General features: G+C 33.0%; 1 protein-coding gene and 1 long non-coding RNA gene across 9 annotated transcripts in view; one reads left to right on the forward strand and one right to left on the reverse strand.

Annotated features, from left to right (window-relative positions):
- Nucleotides 1–3250: 3250 nt before the first annotated feature.
- LOC130676422 (glutamate-gated chloride channel) overlaps nucleotides 3251–14379 on the forward strand; it is a 37519-nt gene continuing 26390 nt past the window's right edge. For 3 of the 8 annotated variants that reach the window (XM_057482618.1, XM_057482609.1, XM_057482690.1), the window contains exons 1-2: nucleotides 4385–4615; nucleotides 11191–11258. In XM_057482618.1, the coding sequence (XP_057338601.1) occupies nucleotides 4601–4615; nucleotides 11191–11258 (83 nt within the window). In that variant the 5' untranslated portion in view covers nucleotides 4385–4600. Of the gene's footprint in view, nucleotides 3736–4383; nucleotides 4616–11190; nucleotides 11259–14379 lie in introns of those variants that run through there. The other 5 variants (XM_057482680.1, XM_057482698.1, XM_057482634.1 and 2 more) reach the window with 4 other exon arrangements.
- Nucleotides 3867–4618, reverse strand: LOC130676487 (uncharacterized). Its single transcript, XR_008991413.1, has 3 exons — nucleotides 4408–4618; nucleotides 4085–4237; nucleotides 3867–4017 (listed from the first exon to the last, which is right to left on the reverse strand). It is a non-coding gene; the product is annotated as an uncharacterized LOC130676487 (long non-coding RNA).

Genomic DNA, 14379 nt, shown 5'->3' on the forward strand with positions numbered 1-14379 from the left:
AAATTTCAAAAAATTGCACTTGTAGTCTTTTAAATTTTCTAGATGTGCATATTTTTAGTTTTTTTTTTTCTTCAACTTTAAGGGCGTGTTCAGAAATACACTCTGGAGGTGAAAAATTACCTACCCAGGTGTGATTAATACCTTTGTAATGTTAAATCGCACCTCTGGTTCGACTAGAGGATATTTCTGAACGCAGGAGTTGAATGTTTCTCTTCCAGAGTGTGTTTCTGAACACGCCATAATTGTTCAAAAAAAAATTAAAAAATTTTTAATTGCCTGCTAACTTCAGGATCGTTTCCCTGATCGGGTACTGGGTCTCTTACCTTACGAAAAAATAATTTTATCAGGTTGACGTCGTTGGAGTATCGATAGATCCGAAGTGCACCAGCTGTTGAGCTCTAAATAATTATTTTTTATTTTCATGGGTATTATTATTGAATTAGTAGACAAAATTCAATTTAAACTGTGGCATATTCTTGAAATAATATGAGCGGGTGCACGGACAGAAAAATATTGTCAGAGTATACGTATCGCTATTCTGGCTGTACGCTGTATACTCATCTTAGGAAATCGGGTTTATTTTTATCCGGATTTAAATTAATCTTAATAATATATAGATATATCAGCTATAATAATTTAAACCCGGATTAAAAACCTGGTAATGATACGTCGTATAGCCAATTCAGCTTACAGAGTTTCCTCACAGTGGATCGTCAAAATGACGATTGTATGTCATTGAAGTATTCTTTCAAAATATATGAATATTTATTTATTTAAAGCTGTAAGATGGACAGCGGGGTTCTCTAAAGTCTACCACATGACTATCCTACAGATATGAGTGCCGTCAATTGATCCCATCGTCAATTGATTTGTATCAACGACTAATTTACTTAATTTAATTTTTATATTTAAAAGTTATTTTTAATTGCTCGTGTCGTAGTAATTAATTACTTTATGAAATTGTCTGTGGGATCAATCGTCTTGTGATCGCTTGTCGGGGATCAGTTGTCATGGAGCTCTACAGATAATACTTGATAAATAACTAAGCAGCCAATTTAGCTATACGGATCCTCGCTGGCAAAACAATTACTTACATCAATGAAACTACATGTGATTACAAATCTATTTGTCGTATTTTTAAATTAAATCAATGAGTACATATCGAAGTTCTAATTAGCAAATTGTCTACTAGGTAATTCCGATTTGAGTTACAGACAAAAATATTATATACTAGATACGGAATTGATTTTTAAATGAAAAATAAAATTTTAAATTACTTTTTTTTTGCGTAAATAGAGGATCTTCTGAAACGGAGTTAGACAATTTGTTAATTAGAACGGCGATATCACTATTTTAATGATACTATAGACTATTCGATGAACATGTGAGTAGGAGGGAATCCCTCCCAAGCGGCACAAAAAAATTGTTGACTTTATGGTAAATTTGAGGCGACAATTTGTAATTATGTAACCAATTGTTAACTTAAATTCAACAAAAACTCAACAATTTTTTTTGTGCCGCTTGGACTAGTGGAAATTTTTCGACTTTTCTCTGAAAACTCTGAAAAACCCTGATTAAACAACTGAATTCGATCGAATTAAACAAAATTAATTTTTAATTCTATTTAATTCAGATAAATTCTGTTAATTCGGTATCTAACTTAAAAGTGAATTCTGTCTAATTCGGCAGGAAAACCAGAATTTGTCCAAATTAAAACGAATTCGAATAATTCTATTCGGTTTAATTCTGATTAATTCGAAAATAAGTTTCCAATTTCTGGTTCTGAATCCGAATTAAACTGAATTAAAACGAATTTGAAATTTTTAAATCGCTTGTATTCTGTTTAATTCAAATTCAAATTTTCAATTCAGTTGAATTCTGTTTTGCAGAATTCGACAGAATATAACAGAATAAAAATTTTTAATTCGGTTGAATTCAGTTGTTTAATCAGGGAACTCTTTAGAACTTTAGAACTGAGTTTTTCAGAGAAAATTCCGAAAAATTTCCACCAGGGTTCTTAAATAAGGCAACCAAATCGTTATTTTGAAGATACATTGGATGGTCATTCTGACAAAAGTTTTCTCCATGTGGAGGACAGAGATCCGGGGTCTTGGATCTTCGTAGACTATCCTAGATCTGCGATCCAGTGCAATTATTAAAAATCGTTTGTCGCATCTCAAATTACCCTAGCGAACGTCCTCGCGACCCCGTCTCATACATCGTCAATTCCGGCTCACGAATGCGTCCCAAAATCTCTTATCGCAAGCGGTAAGACGACAATTCAGTTTCTGATCAGCAAAGTATTGAATTAATTAATTTCTTTAAATTTAAATGAGTAATTAATTAGTTTTCAACGAACAATACTAATAGGAACGTCACAATAGTAAGTAATAAAATAATTATTTTCTAGTCCTTCCTCTGCATTTAATGTCTGCTTGGTTTAAAATAACTTAAGTGGGCCTCTAAATTTTTACCCGGCATCCACTTGATTTTTGTGTCATATTTTTTCATTATTATATTTTTTTACCGTGAGAAAACGCGGGTAAAAAATAAAAAATAAAAGCAATGAAAAGTTTTCTAATGAGAGCTGGTGTTACGTACGCATTGTAGAGAGTGTATGCGCAAGCTGTTTATTTATCTGAGTTGTTTAAAAAAAGTTAAATAAATCGTCGAGCGCATACTCATTAAATTCAATGAGAACACACATAAACTAAACTTTAAATTACAAGTTATACTCAAAGGATTTTAAATACTCATTTAAAAAGAATTTAAATAAACGCGTATGCGGATGTACATTTCTTTCACCATCTGCAGGTTCGTAATTTTCCAAGACCGATTGTCGGGTTTCTTTGTCATATTACATAAGGGGGTTTCATTTTTTTGCGGGAAAATATTTTATACAACAAACTTATTTTTTTACAAAATTTTGGGTACCCCATTTTGCCCCCTCTTCTATATATGATATATATTTTAAATTATATTTAATAAGTGAGGATATTATGCTGTGGGTCCTTGGAGATTTAGCGAGTGTGCAAACAATAATCAATTGTGTATAGTTACCGATTAGATGGTCCATCGCAACCCCCGACTCCCGAGTGGTGTAGTAGGGCCGAGGGCGTGTAAATAAGGTAAGCATCGATGATTAAATAGCATTAGTGTGGAGCAGGTAGAGAGAAGTTGTAGCAGTGGTAGCAGTAGCAACAGCGTAGCTAGAGGTAGAGGTAGAGGCAGAGGTAAACCCAGAGGTAGAGGTAGAGGTAGAGGCAGAGGCAGAGGCAGGCATCAGCAGAAGCATTGAAGGCACCAGAGTAAGTGACGTGATTGAAGTTTGTGGTGGGGCCGGAGGTGCCAGCGGAGGTGATGGAGGTGCTGGCGATATGAGGAAAGAGAGGAAAGTCCTCTGGACGAGGAGAGCACAAGCGAACCGGCACGGCATAGGATTTAACAAGCTGGAGAAGGGTGGTCTATGACGTCACGTTGCTAAAGCGACGCGGCAGCACTGAGCGTCTGCGTAAATCCTACACTGGGTGTCTCTGGGCCGAGAGATCAATAGTGTAACCAGTAACCAGGTAGTCAGTGTGAATTGCTTTCGAGCTCTCGACAACGCCAGTCCAGGATACGAATCCCCCGAGATAGGACGTTTGCTAACTGACCAAGCGAGTAATATCGGAAGGCGCCATGTCACCATCGCCACGCCGTTCCGCCGTGATTGCCTAGGATTTTCATTATCTCCAGGTGAGTCTCATCATTACCTTGCAATTTATTTATTTCACTCACCATTTTTCATTATTTATTTATTTACTCACCAAAATGTGTACAAAGTCGCGCTACCGCTCTAATCAAGCGGTATTTTGTTTTTTCGGCTTATTAAATCACTCGTATGTGTGTCGGTTTGATTCGAATTAGCAGGGGTAATTAGCCAGATCGTCATTAGTTATAACCGGGCAGAAACGAGACGGTTGAGTTTCGAAGGAGTCGGTTGGGATGTTGGGAGTCAACCCAGGGTGGAGTAACCACCTATACAAAAGATGTTTTACACCCACTCGTACAATTTACCGTTCGCTAAGTCAAATAAATAAAATACCATTTATCCAGATAATTTCCTTGATTGGTTAATAAATTTCTGTACTTCAACCAGCACCTATGATTAGTTAATATCAACTGCACTTTATCACTTGGCTGATGTTGCACAGATTGTTGTCTCAACTAACGTACAATATGTCAAGCTGTCTCGTAGCTTCAAATTACAGAGACGTAAAAGTGTTATTACTTGTCACCGGTGTAAATTGTGTGTAATGATGAGCTGGGTAATCTGATCCACTTGATTCAATATTCTATACAACTATACAAATAAAAACTTATGTGATATCACAGACGGGTCGAGCAAAGCGTGACAGTATCACTTACATAGGTTACACCCTATCAGTCGTCCGACGTCGCTCGACGATACGTTTACTCGTTTCACTGAAGTCCTGTTGGTTTTTGTTGGTCTCCACTCCTTTTCTCGCTGAATTAAATCTCAGACAAGTTCTTAGCATCCGCGAGTCTTAATCAATTGACATCTGTGGGATAAGAGCTGGTCCGTTGTTTGAATTTAAAAATGAAATTCTTAAAGGTAATGATAAAAATAACTAATTAATTTATTAATCAGCAAACGTACATATTAAAATTAAAATCAATTTAGTTTTAAATAGGATTATAATATTACTGGAGCATTGCGAGTAAGTGTATATTTCAATATGATATCCATTGATAAATTCCAATAGGTACAAATTAATTAACTAGTTATATAGGATAAGTTTGATTAATGAGGACACCTGATGATTCAAGTTGTATTTTGGTAATCAGCAACTGTAGCCTTTAATATTTTATCTCCTCTTTCTCTCTCGGTTTATATTTATCTTGTTCTTCCTCTTCTCTTCCTCTTCCTTTGATACTTCTCGGTATCTTTGTCACCTGGATAAATTAAATAATTTAAGTATTATAAATTTTAAAGTAGATCTTGACGTACAAGAAGAATTTCAATAACTTAAACATGCGAATTCAATTATTCAGTAGGTTTTAATTATTCAAATTATTCATTCACTCAAGATGGGTGTTAATGAAGAATCTAATTAGCAATTACTCAATCATATTATTAGATTATTTGTTATTATAAACGTTTAAGGTTCATTTCAAAATGTAATATTAAGACCGTACTCAGACAGTGCCCACTTTTTAAAAATTTTTAATTACTTTAAACTGTCATTGTATTAAAAAAAAATTTGAAACTTTTATTGAAAAAAAGACAGAAGTACATAATTTCGAGAGGTAGAATTTTTAAAAAATTACTGACAGTTGACATCAACTGGGAGTTAAACGAAATTTTTTGAATAAATTTTAGCCGAAAAAATTTGAATTATAAAATTGAGAAAATTTTTCGGAATAGTATATTACATACCTAGGCCAGTAAAATAAGAAAAGTCTCAGAGCACATGTAATTGTTGGCCGAGGCGAAGCCGAGGCTGACAAACATGTGGTCTGAGGCTTTCTTTTTTACTGGCCAAGGTGCGTATACTATTTTTCTGCTCGACGAAGCCGGAAAGTTGCAACTTCGTTTAGGGCAGCGGCCCGAAAGTTGCCACTTTCCGGCCGGAGGGCAGAAAAGTTATTTAACAAATTTTGATTAACTTCAGTAATTTTTTTTTAATTCTATACCTCGTCAAAATTATGTACTTCTACATTGTCCTTTTTATGAGGTGATCTTGAAGTAAGCAGACAATTAAAAATTATTGAATTTTTTAAAAATCAATTACAGGCAGAAAAAAAAAAAACTAAAAATATGCACATGTAGGAAATTAAAAAAACTACTGGTGGAATTTTTTTAAATATTTTTATTTTTATAATTAAACATTTTTTTTTAAATCCAAAAGCTATTAAACGTCTGCTAAATTCAGTATCATTTTTATGACACTGAAGTTAGAAGACAATTAACAAATTTTGGATTTTTTTTTTCAACAAATTGATGACAAAAAAAATAAATTAAAAATATACATATGTAGAAAATTAAAAAAGATATAGGTGCAATTTTTCGGAATTTTTTTTTTTATAATTTATCGTTTTTAAAAAAATCCAAAGATTATTAGACGTCGGCTAACTTCAGTATATCTTTTTTCAATTTTTTTTTTAATTGATTTAATTTTAATACGGTTTTGGCAATTTAAAGTCGGAGGATATTTTTAAAAAGGGTTACATGACTAAATAACTAATTTAAAATATCTAATTCAAAATATCTGACGACAAAAGATCTAATGACAAAATATTAGGGTCAAATATTACGATACTGAAGTTAGCCGACGATGTATAATTTTTGTTTTTTTTTTTAAATGACAAATATTAAAAAAAACAAAATTTGAAAAAATTGCACTTGTAGTTTATTAAATTTTCTTCATGTGCATTTTTTTGGAATTTTGTTTTTTTTTGTAATTAATTGGTTAAAAAAAAATTTGAAAATTTATAATCGTCTGCTAACTTCAGTATCATCAAATATTTAGTCGTGACACTGTTTGTATTCGTATACTTAGTAAATTTGACTAGATATAGATATACCAATACATTTAAAATTGCTACGATAGTAGCAATACTATCAGAAACAATTACACCAGTAACTTCATTAGATGATTTGATCAGATATTTTTGGATTAGATCTAATTTCTTAGAAATTTTGACGTTGGATATTTAGGGTCAAATATTTATTCGTGACACCTTTAAAAAGTAGGGAGTACTGTCTGAAAATTATACTGTCCGAATAATTATAACTATTATTGTGACCCTTTGAATAAAAGTTATCGTCCACGTGCGCAATTATCCCTGAGTAGGTTAACGAAAAAATTTTCATCACGTCGAATCGATTTGTAATAACAATAAAAATAGTAATAATAATAATAAGAGTAATAAAAATATGAAAAATGTAAACGTTTCGTTGGCCTTGTCACGGTTAAGAGTTGGCAATTTGTCGGGAAACGAGGCACGATTTTCGTATATATCCCCAATCAATCGGATATCCGGCGCACTTGCTACGAGGGTTTGTGCTTACTCGAGCAAAACTTACAGTCTCAGACTCTCATTCCCTTCTTTCTCTCTCTTTCCCTTTTTCGATGATGAAATGCTGTCGAGTTGCCGAACCGAGAGTCACACTCCAGATGAACAAAATACCAGATGTGAGGTGTGAGGTGTGAGCTGTATCAAATACATATTTTTCTCACTACTTTTTTTCCTCTTCCCTTCATTCTTCTTCCTTTCCTTTTCTCCGTAATTACTTTTTACGATATTAAAGTTTATGAGAAATTTTATTGTTAATAAAGACCGTTTTTTATCCCCTTTTTTCGACTCTATTTACTTTTTAGTCATGAAACTTTTCCGTATTAATTAAACGTGAATTATTATTAACGCTCAGTTGGTCAGTACTCTTATTTTTTTATTACTTCCATTGATATATTTTTATACTCCTGATAACTATTTTTAGTTCGTCTGAGAAAGTTATAAATACATTTTTTTTTTCATGTCAAAAGTTTCAACTTTTTTTGTTGCGAATAAATAAAAACCCCGCGGCTATCGCGGATTACAGAAATTTAAAATACTTTTTTTTATATATTTAAATTTAATCAAATTATTTTTCCTACAATTCACTAATTACAAAAAAAAAAAAAAAAAAAATTTACCCAATTATTAAAATACGGTAATAGCAGTAATTAAACCGTGATTGCGCAGAAATAAAAATTTATTCATAAAAAATAGGAAAGCAAAAAAAAAATTTCCCATTGTGTATAATTAGCAATCCAATGAAATTGTTTTAATTTATGAGCTATTTTTAACATAAATTACTCTGTTATTAAATGGACATTAAAAAGTATATAAAACTTTTTATTATTAATTTGTACACTAACGCAAGTATGATGCCGGATAACGTTAAATTGACGTCTAGAAGTGGTTATATAAAAAAAAAAAAAAATCGATCTAGCATCCGTAGCTCACTGACGTCCAATAACAAGTTTTATAACTGAGATGCTCGTATCGCGTGCACGGGCGTGACCGAGATTTTCAGCAGGTAGCTTAAAATCTTATATGTTATATATACATACATACATACATATATATATACCTATCCACCTTATCCATATATCTCGAGTAAAAAAATAATGGCGAAAAAAATAAGAGCAAGTTAATAAAAAAAAAGTGGTTAAGCTGAACAACAAGAGCGGAAGATGAACGCGGGAAATTTATCTTATATATAAATTATAGCCCGCACTCCCACGAATTTAAAATAAAAGCTGCCCCTGAAAGCCAAGTTATTTAAACCCACCTGCGGACTAGTCCCTGGAGATTGGAACATTAGATATAAATCTCGCGGATCCACACTCAAGACATTTTTAAATTTATTTCATCAGTCATCGACCTTTCGCGGGATGAAATGGCGTTAAATAAAATTAAACTTGTCAATAATAATATAAATGATATACATTTATACATAAAATAATTTGATGATAAAGTTAATTTTTCCTCAGTTGACGGAAGAAGAGTATGAGTTTAAATATCCGGCGAAACTAAGTAATTGTGACATTGAGGGGTGTTACTACCCTCTGATTTACCAACCGATCAGCGCTTCCTATTTTCATCACTCATAATAATAACAATAATAAATATTTATTATCAAATAGCAAACTCATAAAAATAAATTAAAAGCATAATAGATCTTTACTGTAGATCATCGTAACAAAGATAAAAGATAAATTTATGATTTACGACGGATGAGATTAAAAATAAAAATATAATACTTTTACACACTCTGTACAAACACCCCAGCTGTACATGTATTAGATCGAAATTTTATCAGTGGCATTTAATCACGATTTATTGCCATGAATTACTTATCTTAAGTTGCTCTTTGGGATTGTATTGATTTTACGCACACGAGCGCGCGCGCGCGACTAGACCAGGAAAGATCGTTATAGCGCCACCTGACTACTCCGTCGTCGTCATCGTCGACGTAGTTGTAGTTGTAGTTGTAGTTGTAGTCCTCATCCTTCTCGAGCTTATACTTTACGTTCGTTTTCTTTTGTATCCCATCCACCCACCCACCCACCCACCCACCCACTACTACAACCACCAGCATGACCATGCACTAGGTGTAGTAAATCCCTCGGACCTCGACGTCTACACTCTTATACACGCTGATTAATATGTCCATGTGAATAGAACACGAGCAGCAGCGGTAGTAGCTGTCGGTATATGAAAATTAGATTAGCAACATCCTGTGCCTGCGTGACTCTCCAGAGCTGAGCTTGAGCTTGAAAACGAAATCAATTTATCTCCGTGATTTTTTTATTCAATAATAATATATTGCTTTACCCTGCCAGCAAACGATTTATCAATCAAAGGGGTTATTAGTCAGCAAGAGATTTCCGTATATATTTTTTATCCTCGCTTTATACTACGAATTATTAAAATTAGGCGACGAGATGGGGGATAAATGTTTAAGCGGGGCTGGCCTTTTTTTGTCACAAACTCGCTTATGTGTCTCTGTGTCATATATTTTTTATATATACACTTTTTGTCTCGTTAAATTTCTCTTGCATATTCATACGTATGTATACAACGTTAACGCGACTGTTTGTTATCATCTTTCTCTCTTATACTCACTCAAGAGTCTGCCCGAGCTTAATATGTTGAACCATTGGAAATCGATATACTTGATCTATTCCATCTGTACAAAATTGTTTCCAAGCAAAGCAAATATATTTCTTACTCGTTGATTAAAACCACCGGCTGATTGTTTTTACAATAAAATATATATATATCGTCATTCTCGGTAGAAAATCGTCTAACTCCATTTTCGTAGATTATACAGGAGCTGAAAAACGATAAAAAAATCATTTTTCTAACATAAAAAAAAATATTTAAATATGCAGACATTTTTTTATTTAATATTTGAAAGTATCAGTTTTTTCCCGGGTTAAAAAAATAATTCAAATTTGACTTTTTTGACTTACATTGAAGTCAACGATTCAAAATCTAGTAACTTGACTTACACTGCAAAAAATCGGGAGTGAATTCGGATTTTATTTTAATCTGAATTCACTCTGTCACTTGGAGTTTCGGAGTTTTTCCAAAAAATCACTCCGTATACGGAGTAAATAAGGAGTTTGTCTTTCAGCGGAATCCCTATCCAAAAATTCCCATAGAATCCACTCAACTGTGACAGAAACCGCATAGAATCCTATAGACTGTATTGGTTTCTATGCGGTTTTTGTCGCAGTTGAATGGATTCTATGGGAATTTTTGAATAGGGATGATTTCGAAGTGGTCTGGATTTTATTTAAATCTGCATTCACTCCGATTCGGAGTTTTAATATTTAAATAAACTTCGCTTCGGAGTAAATTTCACTCCAAAGGAATTAAATAAAAAAACAGTCATCCATTTTCCATTCACTCCGTAAATTTTTTACAGTGTACTGAGTATCCATTTAAGTCAAACTTCAGTTATTTCTTTGACCCGAGTTCTTATCTTTTTTGTTGAAATTACGCGATTTTTGTGCGTCAGCCTCAATAACTTGGAAATCTGAAAAAAAATATGAACCAATCATCAATATTATGAATTACTTCGATTTCTAACGGAAATGCAAAAAAGTCATTTTATAAAAAATGTGGTTCGGCGGTTTCCTACTGAGAACGACGATATATACATAGATATACATATGCTTTTGATGAGATGAGATTTTAACAAGACAAGGGAGTTATGCACAACAATATAATCATATGTATATGTATACATGTATATGTTTATTCAATCAGTGTTTACGTTGATATAGACATTAAATTAATTTATTAATAATCTTACTGATTTCATTACGCATATAGAGTTAAGTACAATATACATATATATATATATATATATATATATATATACGTACTGTGCAATGCCAAGCCTTATTTAATCTCTACGGATTAAATTATTTTGTTAGCCGTGTGGTAAATGAGATAGAGAATTTGTGTTTGTATATATAATTAGCTGTAATATTATTCGTATATATATATGTATATTGTCAATTGGCCACAGTGGGATACTCACTTTGTGGGTTTTTGGCATTTTGCAACTGCAGTATATATTTTTAAACCTCAGTATTCATGAATATAATTATGTTTATTTTACAGGCCGCCGCAATGTGGCCTGGAGTACTACCTCTGGTAGTATTACTGATATTCCTGGTGCATCCGTCAAGGTAAGATTACTCAAAATATATATAAAGATTTAAAAAATTTTTTTACTCCATTTAATTTTATTGTCCTGGTACATACAAGATGAAACTGTCTCGAGTTATTTACCGCGGTTTCGTTCAGAGAGCAGAGACCCGCGAAAAGATAAAATAAATGTCTCCGGAAATGAGAAAACGACGCGTGATATATATTTTTTTCGCAGTCGTTTACTGGATAAAGTAAATTAAAAATTAACTCGCGACACTTGTTGATCGAGGATGTTATTTTTAAAGCATTCTCGCTGTTTTTCTTCCCGCCTGCAGTTTAAACTACTGAAAAAATAAAACACGGGATTTAACTGGTTTTAAGCCTTGTCAAGTAGAGATGGTGACAATATACAAGCTTAGCCCAAAGATTTTCATATTTAAATAATGACTGATGAGTTGCAACCACTCGCACATACACACAGAAATAAATAATTTCTCGGCGCAAAAAAAATTTTGCATTATGAATTGAGGACAAAAATCCTTTTTCCTGTGCAGATTTCGCTCACGATGAGACACATATATATTTTGTATTTATTATTTATCTTATTTTTAGTCACTTTCCGAGTCAAAAAACTTCGGATTTAAGTCTCAAAGTTCTCAATGAGGTTTTCGAGGATCAATTTAGAATTTTAAGATTGACAACAGTATAGAAAGTTATCGTAGTTTAGTCCTCAAAGTAGTAAGTACGACCCATTTTACCACTTTGAGGACTAAACTGTAATAACATAATCTGGATTAGAGCATCAAAATACTCAAAACATGAAGGAATAATTTTATCCGCATTTGAACCTCAAAAGTTTCATTCGACGTATTCTCTCCCCTCCCTTTTCTATCCATATTTTTAAAAGTCCGTATAACTTTTCATTCGTTGAGGATTTTGAGGCCTTAGTTACAATTTAAAATCGGTAAATTATTCGCATGTAGACTTTATAGTTCTTATTGAGGATTTTGAGTACTAAAGTAGAGTTACTTCCCATATAAAAAAAAAGAATCGGCCCATTACTGGGTCGTGAATGGCTACCAATTTTCAAGTATCGGCCGAAGATCGGATGATAACGGTATGCCAAGCATTGGCCAATCGTGGCAATCAATCATCGGCCAAAGCTTGGTTTCAAAAGCACTCGATCAAACCGTTGGCCAACGAACGGCGGTTAATTGTGCGCCGTTTTTATAAACAAAAAGACGGCTGCCAATGATTCACCATGCACGGGCCAATATAGTTAGCCATTTATTGGCCAATCATTGCAAACCAGGCGTCGGCCGATCTATGAGAAAACTGTGAAGCTCGGCGACTTTGTATGGGAATTTCTGGGCGGCAAATAAAACATCAGACGGCAACTTTAATGAGTTAATTTATTTCTCAAGTTTCGATAATCATGACGTGTGAAAAAGTTATCAAGTCTTAAAATTTATTCATGGATTTGAAGAGAGTTGAATCAAGCCCTAATATATAAACTCCTTGACTCTTTCCGAGTCCATACCAAGTAAAGGGAGAGCTTGAATAGTCCTCTACAAGCTCAGTCTTCTCACTTTCTTATAGTCTTGTTCCTTTACGTTCTGCCTGTCTCTTACTTATGTTATATACTTTCCCTCTTTCTCTATATATACATATGTATATAAATCCAAAGCTGACTGGCACGGTTTCTCATTTAAAATTTGCCTGAGGCATCAGACCAGTTTAAACATTTTCGTTGAATATCATCTGTTATCACCGTTCTCGATTAAGCTTTATAGTATGTTTCTTTTTTATTTTTAAGCGGAGTCATACACCTTTTTTATTTCCATTCCATTTTTTTTCTCCACCAGACAATCGATCATTACTGGGATCTAATTTTTTTTCATCTACTACACTGCCTGTACATTTATTATTTTCAAAGGCTTTATGAAAAAATACTAAAGCATGAATACTAAATTTAATAGGTCATTAATAATAAATAAAAGTCATGTGATACGATGTACTGAGTTTTTATACAACATTTTCCTTGCCATTATAAATTTATTGGGGAATAAATTTTTATGACATCCGGTTATTTTTACAGCCAATAAATAATTCATAGATTCTGGTGATATTTATTTACTTATAACCTTTACTAATTCCATTGAGGCTTTCTTGGGGCTCGAGAACCCCCATATGAATTAAGATAAGTCTCCAAGCGAATTGTAATTCAAATTTATCTGGGATTTAGATATATATATATTACAAACTAAGTCTATTGACTAGATTCTGTACCGTTTCTTCCCTTGACATTTATATTATTCCGCCTAGTTCTTATTGAGCTTTCGTTCTGCTGCTGATAGCTTTGGAGGCGGAATTTTTTTTTGAGTTATCAAAAGAGGTTTTATTTCTAAATATCAGTCATCATATTCCCATACGAAAAAAATTTATATCCGGGTAAATCTGGAATATGTCTCATATATGCAGATTTGCCCGGATATATATTTTTTTCGTATGAGTCAAAGCTAAAATATCACATAAAAAAATATCATACGATGAATTATCACACGTCCAATTCGCGCCAGATTCGAAATTTAAATCGTAGATTGAACGTACTAGACGTTTAAAACGTAAATTCAACCTTTGAAGACGTAAAAACGTATTTTAGACGTAGTTGACGACTGAAAACGTAAATAAGATATGCGTTATCGTAGATACAACCTTTTAAAATTTGCAATCGAAAAAATTAAACTATATCGGAAATATTTCATTGTCAAAAAAAAACATGTCTAGCAGTCAGAAGACGAGAAATAGAAATTTTCTCTTTTAGGTCTTACAGACTACCCTGTAGCTAGCAGACCAAAAATAAAAACTCTCGGCAGCTGTGGTATATTTTGGGCCTTGTGAGACAGTATACTTAGAAGCTGGGAAACAAGAAATACAAATTTTCAGCAGCTTTTGAAAATTATTTTAGAGCCTTGTAAGAGATCTCTAGACTCTTTACTCTTTAAACTAACTCACGAGCCATCAGTAGATTTATCTTCTGCGAGGCCCAAAATATTTTTCAAAAGTTGCTAACAATTTTTATTTCTCGTCTTTTGGCTGCTATCCCGAGTCGAAACATTAGACGTAAATTGAACGTTCTTAATGTTTTAAACGTAAATT

This window comes from Microplitis mediator, chromosome 1 (genome assembly GCF_029852145.1).
Source record: "Microplitis mediator isolate UGA2020A chromosome 1, iyMicMedi2.1, whole genome shotgun sequence".
NCBI lineage: Eukaryota > Metazoa > Arthropoda > Insecta > Hymenoptera > Braconidae > Microplitis > Microplitis mediator.